Consider the following 14,982-nt stretch of genomic DNA (forward strand, 5'->3'; position numbering starts at 1 on the left):
CCCTGTTGGCAACCTTTTATTTTGATTTAATACCCTCATTGAACCCCTCAAAACTTGAAAATATGCAAAACTTATCTCCGTAGCTCCATGGATGTGTAGATGCCTATAGAGCTGACTGATCTAGGCGTTTAAAGGTTGTATGAAGGCAATAGAAAACGTTGAGACGTCAAGCTTTTGCCACATGACTCACCTGAGTTGGATAAGAATCTAATATTAATACTTATATTAATACTTAAACCATAATCTCAAATGACAATCCGACCAGGAATTAACAGGACACTAATGTGCAAGTGAAGTACAAGTACAATTGCATAATATCTTGTATAGAAACAAAAGAAAATCGGCACGTACAACCGGCACTTATTACATTGGAGCTACAGGTCACATTACATATGAAATTTAGTATAACACTTTCAAAGGATAAACAATTTAACTGATTCATCCTCCCATATTGTCCTTTTACTATGTCTTCTTGCCCGCTGCTGGAAACTCAAACATCTGACTTGGCATAACCCTCAAATGCTTGGCCTCACATTGAGACGGGATGCGAGCTTTTGACCCAGAGATTTATCTGCCTGCATTGCCAATACAAAGCATAAGACATCAGAACATGGCTGCTTTATTCTAATACTAACCCTTCATATTCCAGTATAACATTATAAAGTTACTTAACTGTACAAATTCAGAAATGCAATAAATTATAAATAGACTCACCTGAGACCAGTATGAGATCCAAATGCTGCGAATCTCATGGGTGACACGTGGGTCTGATAAGGCATCCACCCATCGGCAGATGAATCGCTCTTGCCTGCATGAAGATACACGATTAAAAACAAGTATGATGTTTTTTTTTTTTTTATGGGGCAGACAACTATGATGTTTAAATACAATTATTTTCATATAGAGACATCATAGGGTTGCCAGGTACCTGTCTGGCGCCCAAGATCTGTATCTCTCTCCAGGTTGCTTAAAGTTGTTCTCCTTCTCAATGATGCACTGAATAACCAAAAAAACCAACATACTCAAATATACAAAAAGTTGCCATAGGAATTATTATGTGCAGCAACCTAGGAAAATCCAGAAATGCAATCGGTACATATGTATACCTACACTAGTGTATGTGCCCGGGTGACTAAAAAAAGGGAGAGCTGGAAGAAAAGATAATGTACAGAAGAGATGGGGAAACTAAGGTATATTCAAAGCAATATTCCTCAATTGATAGATACTGACCTTCTCACGCTTTCCAGAAAGGATATTAGGAGGAATGGGGAAGCGCTCAGCATTACGAACAGGATCATACCTTGAAGGGAAGTAATTAACCTGAAGATAACAGTATAGCAACTCATCAGAGAGAACTCAAATGAATAAACAAGCATACAATTGGAGTTGTCCTCCCAGAATATTGAGCAATCCAAGTATACAAGGGCCAAAGGGATTCCATATGAGACATAACAATTGAGTAAAATAATAATACCTCCTCATCCCTGTGCATGAAATTCATGAATCCCTCATGATGATTGTTATGATGAGAACACTTGGGAGCATTCACTGGGAGCTGCAGATAGTTCGGGCCAAGACGGTGCCTCTGAGTATCAGAATAGGAGAAGATTCGAGTTTGGAGCAACTTATCATCTGAATAGTAAACACCAGGGACAACAATGGCAGGGCAAAATGCAAGTTGTTCATTCTCTGCAAAGAAGTTATCAATGTTTTTATTCAGAACCAGACGGCCAACTGGCTGCAGAGGAAGAATATCTTCAGGCCAGGTCTTAGTTACATCAAGTGGGTCAAAGTCAAATCTGTCCTCATGATCAGGATCAATTGTCTGAATATAAAGTTTCCACTCAGGGTAGTTGCCAGCTGCAATGGAATCATAGAGATCCTTGGTAGCATGGCTGTGATTAGCTCCTCCAACCTTAATAGCTTCATCCTCCAACAAACACTTGACTCCACAAGTAGGTTTCCAATGAAATTTCACATACTGTGCTTTCCCTGCCTTATTGATAAGGGTATAGGTGTTAACACCAGAGCCTTCCATGTGCCTGTAATCTTGTGGAACTCCCAGATCATCAAATAGGAAGGTGAACATGTGCAGGCTTTCTGGGTGGTGGGAGAAGAAGTCAAGGATCCTCCAAGGCTCTTGAATGTGCGACTTGGGGTTCGGTTTGAGAGCATGGACCATGTCCGGGAATTTCATTCCATCACGAACAAAAAAGACAGGGAAATTGTTTCCAACCAGGTCAAAATTACCCTGTGTTTAAGAAGAACAAAGTCACCACATGAGTATTCACTACACAGCAAAATAAACCTGAATAAAGTCGTATATAGTGAATAATAATGTTACCAAGAAATCAACCATCTGTATAAGCATCTAGATTACAGATGGTATGCTACATGAGCAATCTTTTACAGCCAGGTGACTACCCCCATTATTAAAGGAAAATGAAAAGGCAAAGAAAAGAAAGGAATGGTTGCAATCTTTCATCAAAGTCACAAGATTGCATAATTTCCAACAACTATAATTAGTCAAATATGAATTGAGTACTTCATATTTTGTCACCACAGCCACCTCAGCTGCCACTACAGACACCAATACATATCCACTAAATATGCCTATGCTATTGAAAAAATAAATAAATAACACATTGATAATATAAAGGTAAAAACCTCACCTCTCTGGTGTAAAACTTCACTGCAAAACCACGAGGATCCCTCAGGGTTTCAGGGCTGCCACGCTCATGGATAACAGTGGAGAAACGCACAATGACAGGTGTCTGAACACCAGGGGCTCGAAGGAAGTCGGCACATGTAAGCTGAGAAATATCATGAGTGACCTCAAAGAATCCCTTCGCACTGGCTCCCCTAGCATGGACAACACGCTCTGGGATTCGTTCTCTATCAAAGTTGGCAATTTTCTCCACCAGATGATAGTCCTCAAGGAGAATTGGGCCTGACAAATAGACACAGAAATTTAATTAGGAACTGCACCGACTCAACTCACCATATTTAAGCATCTAGATTACATGCAAAAATAGGTTAAAAATGAAATTTGTTGTTATACATTCCAGGAAATCAAATAAAGATGATTGCTGCTTGGTTGCAAATATTCGTAATTTTTATTTAAATTTAGAAGGGAGGTTTTCAGACAACCAGATGATCAAAAAATCCATCTTGACAACCTAAAAGGAGGCTGGAGGAATTAAAAGAGAACCAACAGTGCGGGAGAATCATTTTTCAACTAAAGTAAGCATAAAATTTTAAAATAAATGTCAATAGGAAAAGGATCAGCTTCAAATACAAGATATATAAGTATATATATACATATCTTAAATCCCACAAGCGTTTCCAAAGATTAATCATCCTCAACATGGTAGTGGGTGGGAATAACATCCAAAAAGCAGTTTACAGCTCATAATCACATGAATATCAAAATCTTGTTCAGAAAAGTTGAGAAAACCATCACAAAAATTCAAACCCAGGTAAGCGAAGAACCAATGATAACAAAGATGAATATATACACACAAATAGTGAATAGCATCATAAGATAGATTGGTGAGGAAGCGCAACTAAAAAAACAATAAAAAAAATAAAAAATAAACTGTGTTGCAATTGAAAACCCAGCATCAATCAACGAAGAGTTGTGATGAATTACCTCTAGATCCAACAGTCAAAGAAGAGTTGTTGTTCCAAACTGGAGCACCGGAGTTTGTGGTCCAGAAAGGGGAATCAAAAGCACTTGAAGGGCGGTACTGCAACATACACAACGAAAACGAAACAAGACCATGATGAGCTAAAAGAACAACAAACACAAAATTTCGAGCTACGCTTAAATGACCAATCTGATTGATCAAGAAGATTAATTCATCAAGAAATCAAACTTAAACAAATCAAGAAATATTGAGATTTGGACAGGGAAATGAGTACCTTGTAAGGATCCATGGAGAGAGAGGGGGGAGAAGGAGTTTGATAAGAAGGTGAGAAAGCAGAGCAAAGCCACCCAAAGGGAAGGTCGTGTGGCAAATGAGAATCCAAGAGCGTAATGTCAAATTGGGGAATTTATAAACAATTGTGGGTCGTGGGCGTGGCTCGCGCTTCTGCGCAAATTACCAACCTCAGCCGGTTATCTTTATCCAGACAGAGTGGAAGGTCAAGAGAAGAGAAGACATATCTTTGCCAATTTAGCGTCGCGAGTCAGAACGATTCTCGCCAAACCTGTCAACGAAACATTCTTGTTTGTATGCACAATTGTGGCAAAACGTGCTTCACTCACTTCAAATCTTTTACAACCAATTTTATGAGGAGGGTTTTTTTTCAACCAATATATACAATTTTATGAGATTATTGTCCTCATACTAATTTTATACTAATGTATTGCTATTTATCATTTTCAAAAGATTATTCACTGTCACGCTGAATTCATCATCCGTATATGATTAAGAAATAACAAGTTTCACGATGAACTAGAAAATTCCCTCAAACACGTTAAATTTAACATTAGCATCAGTTTTTGGAAAGAAAAAAAAAAGACCTCAACTTAAAGATTGTTGATTTGTCATATAAGTGAGTTGTTAGATTATTTAGTTTAGATTTCATAAATGAGGGGTAAATGTATATATTCTAAATGTAGAAACTCGGTATTCGTCTGCCATCAATGTCACCTTATGAGTGAAAATCTAGAATACTAAACTAAAATTATATTTCTTAGCAAAAATTGCATCAAAACATGAGGATAAATTGATGTTCATCCGTACATTGAACAAGCACAATATATCGTGAAGATATTCGATATATTGAAAACCTCGCCGATATTCATGTAGGAAGGCTAAACGATGGGAGCAACAAAGATTATTTTTATGGCAAAAAATTCAACAACAACAACGAACAAACAAACAAACAAAAAGAGAAAAAAAAGAGGAGGCAAAATTGAAAATAATTGAGAACGTCATGCATTCATCGTTCCTTATCCAGGTCTTGGAGCTTTGCTAACACTTCGGCGCAACCACTCATGGCAGTGGCGGGTATGGGTGACGTGGTCCACTCACAAGACGCCACGACTACCAAAGTGTACCTTGAAATGTGTGCTCTTAGAAAATAGCACAGAGATTCTCTCACAGGGGATATGCTTGAAATTTATGAACCAAGAAAAAAGACTGGAAGAGGCTGTTTTTTGGTGTTGTTTTGTTTGTGTGAAAGCTGCCAAAACAGCAAATATGCTGATAAGGTTAGATGGGCCGTGAACTCAGATTAGCCACAAAGACTGTTTCTCTCTGGGCCCAATGTCTTTTTCTACGGGATTTTCTTTTTTATTTATCAATATTTAAACAATTTTTTTTATGAAGCTCCACAATGAACAAATTTTGAAGGTACTTGATGTTAGTTAGAGAACCTCTATGTCTAGTCTAGGGGAACTATGAGTTGAAGGAAGCTTTGAGGTATGCTCATGTGACCCTACTTCTTGTTCTTTATGCATAAACATATTCAAGTTCCATGTTCAAGACTTGGCATCTAATCATTATACTGATCATCTATAATAAATAATAAAACCAAAAAAAAAACCAAAAAAAACTATGTAGCTAGGCCTTGATGCAATAAGAACTTAAGCATTAGCTTCATGTATGTAGGAAAAGTAGCAAATAATTTCAATTGTAAAATTAATGTGGAAGTGTAGGGATGAGTACAAGCATTTCGAAGTAAACACATGTTAGTGTAATAATGTTGGTGTAACAACAATTAGAAGGGTTGCTTTGGTTTCTTTTTCTTGTTAATGCCGTTTGACTGGTTGTGTAGTCTCAGTGGTTCTTTGACCTCTCTTTGGTCTTTTTAATGAAAGTTCATCTTTACCCAAAAACAAAAAAACAAAAAAAAACAAAAACAAAAAAACAACAATTTAGAAGGGTTGCAATTAGATAGGCTTGCTAGCCTCCAAGAGGTGCAAGACTATCTTTTGATTAAAGTTCAAGCTCCCAAGTCCAAATTTGGGGCACCAACTAGCCTATCTCATTGCGGGCGCTTAACATTTTCGCTTCCTGCACTTGAAGGGATTGGCGCAGTGGTTCACTAGTAAAATTTGTAATAGCTTAAGACTTCCCTAATATCATTTAGTAGTTACAAATCACTTTACTTCGCCAGTAGTGAGTCCCAATATCGGCTGAATTTCTCTTTCACCATTATTAGTCTGTCAGTAAAAGCTAAAATTGTAGTAGTTGTAAGCTAATTCTTGATTTACTGTAATTATTCCCTTATTGGTTAAAACTTAAAATCATCGAAGAAAATCAGAGCACCCTCTAAGAACTTCACCCTTTAAGAGTGCATTGAGGCAAACCTAAAAAAATTCATCATCATCATCATCATCATCATCTTGTCGCGCTTCTTGAATCCACCATAGGAGATTTTAGTTTGGCCCTCTGGATGTCCTCTTTTGTGGTCTTTATGCACCGCTTCTTGGGGCTCATCACTTGAGCTCCCAAAGATCACTCTCTTAGCTTCAGCAAAACTTCCGTCGTGATCTCGCTATGCTTCCCGATCTCCAAAGCCTCCAGCTGTTTTTGCATCTCTTTAGAATAAGAAGTTACCATCTTTGATAACTTTTCATTTTCTGCCACAATATTTGAAGCTGGAATTGATTCTCCTATGTTGTCTTTGCCCTATTCTTTTTCAATCTTTTGATGTCATGTTGATATTCATCAACCAAATTCTGCTATGCCACCAACTGAGCTCTCAGTACTTGCACCTCATAAGATTTTGTAATGAGGCGATGTCCCACACCTGCGATAGTTGTCGCATTTTGCACGCCAATGCCACGACATCGCTCACTAACCAGTTGTCATCCTTCGTTCCCAGTATGCGTACATCCCCGAGAGTCACCAAACTCCTCGCAACTCCAATGGTAGCCTCGTTGTCAAGGAGTAACGAGTTGCTTTCTGTCACTGGTCCTTATGAAGAAGCAAAGTAGGGCATCCAGATCGATGCAACTCCTTGCCCCATGTCTGTGTTGGCGGAGCTAGTTTAAGATCCAAAGAAGATGGGAAGGGATATGACATTTTCTTTCTGCTTTCTCTTTTTTCTTTCTTCTTTTCTTTCTCTTTTTTTTCTTTCTTTTCTCTCTTCTGCGTGGTTGTAATTCTTCTTTTTCCTTCATTTCCTTTAATAGATGAACCCTAGCACCATTGCACCGTCTAATTTTTCCGCATTCCTCGAGCTCCACAGCCTTCTCGCTTTCCACCGTCTACAACTTTGTCGCGACTTGTGCAAAGTCGCCTACTTTCCATGGCGCCCATAATTTCCGCTTGTGGATTTGTCATACTCTGCACGTCGACACGTGTCTCTCTCTCTAGGGGGCGGGCATTGGATTTGTGGTTCAAATTGATTTAGGGTTAATTAAAATAAAATGGCAGCCCTAGAAACAGTGACCAAGTATCTATCCCATATGACATAAAACATTTAAAAACATCCATGGGACTATATTTAAAAAATCAACATGATAATGTTTAATTGGATTATATAATGTGTTTTGTTTTGTTTTGTTAGATTATAAAATGTTTAAGTTTCTGTTTTATTTATTTATTTATAAATACATCCATGGGACTTCTTTCGGTTCAAGGTTCCATTTTTTAAGAAAACCGGTCCAAACCGGACTGTGCCCGCTCCTACCCCTCTCTCTCTCTCTCCCTCTTTTCTTTCTTTTCCTTATATTTTCTCTCATCTCTGTTTTTTTATTTAAATTTTTTCAATTGTAAGTTTTGTAACATGCATGTTATTTTATTTATGACTCCATTACACGACTCGAAATCCGCATGGAAAAAAGATGACTCAAACCCGACAAGACTTGTTTATTAAATGGGTTGGATTCGGGTTGAGCATTCTTGACACGCTTGTTAAATGGGTTGGGTTAAATAAATCAATGACAGCATAAAATGAACACAGGGTTTGTGAAAAAGGTGATATTTTCAATGATTATATTAATAAATCTTTATTCTTTGAGTAGTTAGATTTTTGCATAAAGCTTACCTTCCTCAACTGATAGCTGCATTGATCTTTTCTCTAGCTCAACGGCATGTCTACTAAGCTCAGATGGCGATAATTGACCAAGCGCTGATAACATGATGAACAAAGAGCATTTTCAGTGCTGGCAAAACTAAAGGCAGAAAAATTGGTATGAAATTTTTTAAATTGAAACAGCAGTGCCATAATGCAATGACCTACTCTGGATGTATTCTCTCTGATCAGAATCATCAAATTGCTTCAAGAGGTTCTACATATGTAGAAACCCTTCTGTCCTTTGCTCATCATGGTTCTTCTCAGAACCAACCAAGTGAGGAACCAGAGATTCAGGAGTGAATCTAAGTGAATCTAAGTTGCCTGGAATGAGCAGTTGGCAATCCATTACTGGCCTTTCCAAGAAACATTGGAACAGGTGGTTTACCAGGTGAAAAATCTACCGGAGAAGCCAAGGGCATTGGTGCGAACGCAGATGTCTCATGTTCCTGCTTCTTGGTTCTGTCTCTAGGTAGGTCTTGCTGCTTTTGCAAACAAATCGTTTGAAATTGAGAGAGTAAGTATTTTGTTCTGTCACATCTTGAACTCTTCGCTTGCCTAGTGCTGAATCTAACTTCCTCGCACCACCACCATGCATGAGCTGATCACTTGCACCTCTAATGCTCGTGAATTGGTGACAAGGGGAGCTCCGTGGCAACTCAGGGTTGAGTATCTTAGTTCCCAAAACCTTAGTGGGATCCGCGACTGGTCGTCCTAGAAAAACATTCTTGTTAGGGTTAGAGGTCCGTCAGAGTAGTCATTAGCTGCTAATCAACCCGGAGAGAGAGAGAGAGAGAGAGAGAGAGAGGATAGCAAAGAAGAAATGTAGAGTGTGTTTTTTTTCCTAATCTTATAATTAAGCATGTGTTATCTAAATCGGGATATATAAGTTGTATTAGTTAGTCGGGTAATGAGAGTATTAAAAACTTAATCTGTTTATTATATTCCAGTAATTAAATAATACAAGTTGACATCAAACAATTGACATTGACTATTTACTCATATCCAGAGTCTAATACCAGGTACCAAACATACTGTACGAGCTTTTGCCACATGACTCATCTAACATGACAATCCAAGTCCACAAACACAAGCATACACACTAAGACAGGACACTAATATGCATGTGAACTACAAGAACGACTGCATAATATCTTGTATAGAAACAAGAGAAAATCGGCACATACAACCGGCGCTTATTACATTGGAACTACAGTTCACATTACATACCAAATTTAGTATAACACTGCTAGGAATTCAAACATTTGACTTGGCATAACCCTCAAATGCTTGGCCTCACATTGAGACGGGATGCGAGCTTTTGACCCAGAGACTTATCTGCCTGCATTGCCAATACAAGCACATAACATCAGAACAACATGGCTTATTCTAAAACTAACCCTTCATATTCCAGTATCACATCATCAAGTTGCTTAACTGTACAAATTCACAAATGCAATAATTTATAAATAGACTCACCTGAGACCAGTATGAGATCCAAATGCTGCGAATCTCATGGGTGACACGCGGGTCTGATAGGGCATCCACCCATCGGCGGATGAATCGCTCTTGCCTGCATGAAGATGCAAGATTAAGAACAATGTTTAAATACAATTATTTTCATACAGAGACATCATAGGGTTGCCGCCAGGTACCTGTCTGGCGCCCAAGATCTGTATCTCTCTCCAGGTTGCTTAAAGTTGTTCTCCTTCTCAATGACACACTGAATAACCAAAACAAAGTTCCCATATGAATTATGTGCAGAAAACAAGGGAAATCCAGAAATGCAATCGGTACATATGTATACACACCTACACTAGTGTATGTGCCCAGGTGACAGAAAAAGGGACACAGCTGGAAGAAAAGATGATGTACAGACGAGACGGGGAAACTAAGGTATATTATTTAAAGCAATATTCCTCAATTGATAGAAACTGACCTTCTCACGCTTTCCATAAAGGATATTAGAAGGAATGGGGTAGCGCTCAGCATGACGAACAGGATCATACCTTGAAGGGAAGTAATTAACCTGAAGATATCAGTATAGCAACTCATCAGAGAAAACTCAAATGAATAAACAAGCATACAATTGGAGTTGTCCTCCCAGAATATTGAGCAATCTAAGTATACAAGGGCCAAAGGGATTCCATATGAGACATAACAATTGAGTAAAATAATAATACCTCCTCATCCCTGTGCATGAAATTCATGAATCCCTCATGGTGATTGTTATGATGAGGACACTTGGGAGCATTCACTGGGAGCTGCAGATAGTTCGGGCCAAGACGGTGCCTCTGAGTATCAGAATATGCGAAGATTCGAGTTTGGAGCATCTTATCATCTGAATAGTAGACACCAGGGACAACATGGGCAGGGTTAAACGCAAGTTGTTCATTCTCTGCAAAGAAGTTATCGATGTTTTTATTCAGAACCAAACGGCCAACTGGCTGCAGGGGAAGAATATCTTCAGGCCAGGTCTTAGTTAAGTCAAGAGGGTCAAAGTCAAATCTGTCCTCGTGATCAGGATCCATTGTCTGAATATAAAGTTTCCACTCAGGGTAGTTGCCAGCTGCAATGGAATCATAGAGGTCCTTGGTAGCATGGCTGTGATTAGCTCCTCCAACCTTAATAGCTTCATCCTCCAACAAACACTTGACTCCACAAGTAGGTTTCCAATGAAATTTCACATAGTGTACTTTCCCTGCCTTACTGATGAGGGTATAGGCGTGAACACTAGAGCCTTCCATGTGCCTGTAATCTTGTGGAACTCCCAGATCATCATAAAAGAAGGCGAACGTGTGCAGGCTTTCTGGAAGGTGGGAGAAGAAGTCAAGGATCCTCCAAGTCTCTTGGATGTGCGACTTGGGGTTCGGTTTGAAAGCACGGATGGCGTCCGGGAATTTCATTGCATCACGGACAAAAAAGACGGGGAAATTGTTTCCAACCAGGTCAAAATTACCCTGCGTTTAAGAAGAATAAAGTCTCCACATGAGTAATTACTACACAGCAAAATAAACCCGAATAAATTCGTATATGGTGAATAATGCTACATGAGCAATCTATTACAGCCAGACGACTACCCCCCATAGCTTAAAGGAAAATGAAAAGGCAAAGCTAAGAAAGGAACGAATGCAATCTTTCATTAAAGTCACGAGACTGCAAGATTTCCAATAACTATAATTAGTCAAATATGACTGGAGTACTTCAGATTTTGTCACCACAGCAACCTCAGCTGCCACTACAGACACACCAATACAAATCCATTAAATAAGGTAAATAATTTATACCCTCTTATACATCTATGTGGGAGATGATCGAGAGTGATACACCATATGCCTATGCTATTGAGAAAATAAATAAAACATTGATAATATATAGGTAAAAACCTCACCTCTCTGGTGTAAAACTTCACTGCAAAACCACGAGGATCCCTCAGGGTTTCAGGGCTGCCACGCTCATGGATAACAGTGGAGAAACGCACAATGACAGGTGTCTGAACACCAGGGGCTCGAAGGAAGTCAGCACAAGTAAGCTGAGAAATATCATGAGTGACCTCAAAGAATCCCTTTGCACTGGCTCCCCTAGCATGGACAACACGCTCTGGGATTCGTTCTCTATCAAAGGTGGCAAGTTTCTCCACCAGATGATAGTCCTCAAGGAGAACTGGACCTGAAAAATAGAAACAGAAATTTAATTCGGAACTGCACCGACTCAACTCATCATATTTAATCATCTAGATTACATGCAAAAATAGCATAAAAATGAAATTAATTGTTATGCATTCCAGAACATAAAATAAAGATGACCGTTGTTCGGTTGCAAATATTTGTAATTTTTATTTAAATTTAGAAGGTAGGGTTTCAGACAACCAGATTATCTTGACAACCCAAAAGGAGGCTGGAGGAATTAAACGAGAACCAACAGAGCGGGACAATCACTTTTCAACTAAAGTAAGCAGAAAATTTTAAAATAAAGGGTTTACTACCGAAATACTCCTTGAACTTGTAGCTCACTTTCAATTAGCCTCCTATCCTCTTTTTTAAGAAAATTAAGGATAATAACTTTTTTTTCCGCCAATTTCCCCCCTACCGTCTAAATTCTCAACATTTCACCCAATTTGATGTTAAATATAAGGGCATATTGGTCATTTCAAACATTAAAAATAATAAATATAGAAATAAAAATTAAAAAAATTAAAAAAATTAAACATTGAAATAATAATGATATATTTGACAGCCACCAACATCACACCCTCTCTTCGATCTCTTTCCCCCTCCTTCTCTTCAACATCCACCAACGTCACCATCCTCCACCCTCTGTCTCTTCTCCCCCCATATGCCCACGCCCTCCTCCTTTTCCCTCCCACTCTCTCTTTTTGCGTCTCTCTCTCCCCTGCCATGGTTACAGAGAGGAAAACAAAATTTAATAATAAACATCTTGATATGTTTTGGGTGGCTGTTTAGGATTTTGATCTTGAATTTTTTTTTCTTTGGTAGCTGTTTGGGTTTCCTGGGGGGTAAGGTGAGGTTAATAATAAAGATCTTGAAATTTTTTGGGTGGCTATTTAGGGTTTTGATCTTGAATATATATATTTTTTTGGGTGGCTGTTTGAGTTTTCTGGGAGGTGGGTTGTGGATGTCGAAGAAAGAGGGAGACAGAAGGAGGAGGGGGAGGCTGAAGGGTGGGCGGTGATGATGTCTGTGAAGAGAGAGAATGGGGAAGAGAGAGGAGAGAGAGACACACACACTTTGTAGAGAACAAAAGGAAGAAAAACAAAAAAGAAGATCAAAACCCTAAAGCCTAAGGGAATAGGGCGATGCGAGAGAGAGAGAGAGGGAGGCAGGAGGAGGTGAGTTGGGGGGGGAGGGGCGCTGGTTGACCTCGGGAGAAGCATCAGGCAGAGGAGGAGGGGGAGAAAAAAACCAGAGGGGAGGGGGAAGAAAAAAAACTGAGGAGATAAGGTTTTATTTTGTGTTATCTTTTTCTTCTTGTTTTCCAAATATTTTTTTAATGATTTAATAGAAAATTAGATGAAATGTTGAGATGTAGACGGCAAGGGGAAATTAGCCAAAAAAGAAGAAGTTTATATTCTTAGTTTTCTATAATAAAAAAAAGATAGGGGTTAATCGAAAATTAAGTACAAGTTCATGAGACAAATCACCAATATACCTTAAAATAAATGTCAATAGAAAAAGGATCAGCTTCCAATACAAGATATATAAGTACGTATATATATACATATCTTAAATCCCAAAGGCGTTTCCAAAGATTAATCATCCTCAACCTGGTAGTGGGCGGGAATAACATCCAAAAAGCAGTTTACATCCCATAATCACATGAATTTCAAAATCTTGTTCAGAAAAGTTGAGAAAACCATCACAAAAATTCAAAACCCTGGTAATCCAAGAACCTATGATAACAAAGATAAATATATGCACACAAATAGTGAACAGCATCATAAGATAGATAGATGATGAAGCGCAACTTAAAAAAAAAAAAACAACCGGGTTGCAACTGAAAGCCCAGGATCAATCAACGAAGAGTTGTGATGAATTACCTCTAGGTCCAACAGTCAAAGAAGAGTCGTTGTTCCAAACTGGAGCACCGGCGTTTGTGGTCCAGTATGGGGAATCAAAAGCACTTGAAGGGCGGTGCTGCAACATACACAACGAAAACGAAACAAGACCATGATGAGCTAAAAGAACAACAAACACAAAATTTCGAGCTACGCTTAATGACCAATCTGATTGATCAAGACGATTAATTCACCAAGAAATCAAACTTAAACAAATCAAGAAATATTGAGATTAGGACAGGGAAATGAGTACCTTGTAAGGATCCATGGAGAGAGAGATGGGGAGAAGAAGAAGGGAGTTTGATAAGAAGGTGAGATAGCAGAGATAAGCCACTCAAAGGGAGGGTCCTGTGGCAAATGAGAATTGAAGAGTGACATGTGAAATAGGGGAATTTATAAACACTTGTGGGTCGTGGAAGGTCCCTCGAGCTTCTGTGCAGATTACCAATCTCAGCAGGTTATGTTTATCCAAACACACAGTGGAAGGTCAAGAGAAGAGAAAACATATCTTTGCCAATTTAGCGTCGCGAGTCAGAACGATTCCCGCCAAACCTTTCAATTGAAAAGTAAAAGAGATTAAAATGAGTAAAAAGGAGTAGAAACACCATAATTGAATGTGTAATTATAAAATATATGGAATCGTCTTTTTATTTTTCAAAATTTGTGAACATATTATCGCTAAATAATGAACACAAAAATTGATTTAAATATACTGTTGGTGTTGATTGCAATTAATAGCTAAGAGCATTCACAATGGACTCCCTAAACCACCTCATTAGACAAATTTTAGGAAAGAATTTGAAAAGTACAGCTTCAAACATGTCCTTCATATCCACCTCCTAAAATAGGGAGACCTCTAGGAACTCCTAAATCTGAGGAGAAATAAAAGACTTCTGGCTTCCTATAATTTAATGAAGTTTTATTTAATGAGTTTCAAACTTGTAATTAATGCTAACTATTTTTTATATTATTTTTTAATATAAATGGACCAATTTTTTTTTTAAAAAAACTAAAGCATTTATGACTCTCTAAATTAGAGAGTATGGTTGGAGTTAAATATTTTTTAAAGAGCTCATAAAATAGCTTTTTTGTATTTTTACCTAAATTTTAGCTAAAAAATAGAGAGCATCATTGTGGATGCTCTAACTATAGAGATTTGATTGAAACAATTAAAAACATTTCACGACGAACAACAATGGCAAGGCAAAATGCAAATTGTTAATCTGATTATTGTTCTTAATTGAATTATTAATTTTTGTTAATATTTTATTTTACTTAAGAAAAATAAAGTCATTCGTATATCTCACATTATCATTGAATTGGTTTCAAGACAACCAATTTAACAACAAATTCCGAACCTCTATATTTAGGAT

At 38.1% G+C, this 14,982-nt stretch overlaps 2 protein-coding genes and 2 pseudogenes across 3 annotated transcripts; all 4 read right to left on the reverse strand.

Annotated features, from left to right (window-relative positions):
* Positions 1-285: 285 nt before the first annotated feature.
* LOC103336676 (catalase isozyme 1) lies at positions 286-4,233 on the reverse strand. Its single transcript, XM_008239765.3, has 8 exons — positions 3,925-4,233; positions 3,653-3,749; positions 2,673-2,950; positions 1,475-2,251; positions 1,231-1,320; positions 929-996; positions 715-808; positions 286-575 (listed from the first exon to the last, which is right to left on the reverse strand). Exons 1-8 carry the CDS (start codon positions 3,937-3,939, stop codon positions 516-518), a joined length of 1,479 nt encoding a protein of 492 aa, XP_008237987.1. The 5' UTR covers positions 3,940-4,233; the 3' UTR covers positions 286-515.
* On the reverse strand, positions 4,073-8,782 carry LOC148915506 (uncharacterized; annotated as a pseudogene). The gene is made up of 3 exons (XR_016122278.1): positions 8,203-8,782; positions 8,008-8,091; positions 4,073-4,212 (listed from the first exon to the last, which is right to left on the reverse strand). The product of XR_016122278.1 is annotated as an uncharacterized LOC148915506 (transcript).
* Positions 6,204-6,933, reverse strand: LOC148915507 (uncharacterized; annotated as a pseudogene).
* Positions 8,783-8,953: 171 nt separating the features above from the next.
* LOC103336677 (catalase isozyme 1-like) lies at positions 8,954-14,084 on the reverse strand. The gene is made up of 8 exons (XM_008239767.2): positions 13,863-14,084; positions 13,592-13,688; positions 11,426-11,703; positions 10,218-10,994; positions 9,974-10,063; positions 9,690-9,757; positions 9,514-9,607; positions 8,954-9,376 (listed from the first exon to the last, which is right to left on the reverse strand). The coding sequence occupies exons 1-8, from the start codon at positions 13,875-13,877 to the stop codon at positions 9,317-9,319; spliced, it is 1,479 nt and encodes a 492-aa protein (XP_008237989.1). The 5' UTR covers positions 13,878-14,084; the 3' UTR covers positions 8,954-9,316.
* Between the last annotated feature and the right edge of the window lie 898 nt (positions 14,085-14,982).

This window comes from Prunus mume, linkage group LG7 (assembly GCF_029339155.1).
Source record: "Prunus mume cultivar Tortuosa linkage group LG7, ASM2933915v1, whole genome shotgun sequence".
Taxonomy (NCBI): domain Eukaryota; kingdom Viridiplantae; phylum Streptophyta; class Magnoliopsida; order Rosales; family Rosaceae; genus Prunus; species Prunus mume.

Coding starts and splice junctions, on each gene's coding strand:
- LOC103336676 (XM_008239765.3), bottom strand. Junction 2,252..2,672: donor TGAAGTTTTACACCAGAGAG/GTGAGGTTTTTA, acceptor TCTTAAACACAG/GGTAATTTTGACCTGGTTGG. Junction 997..1,230: donor TTTCTGGAAAGCGTGAGAAG/GTCAGTATCTAT, acceptor TTGGTTATTCAG/TGCATCATTGAGAAGGAGAA.
- LOC103336677 (XM_008239767.2), bottom strand. Junction 9,758..9,973: donor TTTATGGAAAGCGTGAGAAG/GTCAGTTTCTAT, acceptor TTGGTTATTCAG/TGTGTCATTGAGAAGGAGAA. Junction 9,608..9,689: donor AGATCTTGGGCGCCAGACAG/GTACCTGGCGGC, acceptor ATCTTCATGCAG/GCAAGAGCGATTCATCCGCC.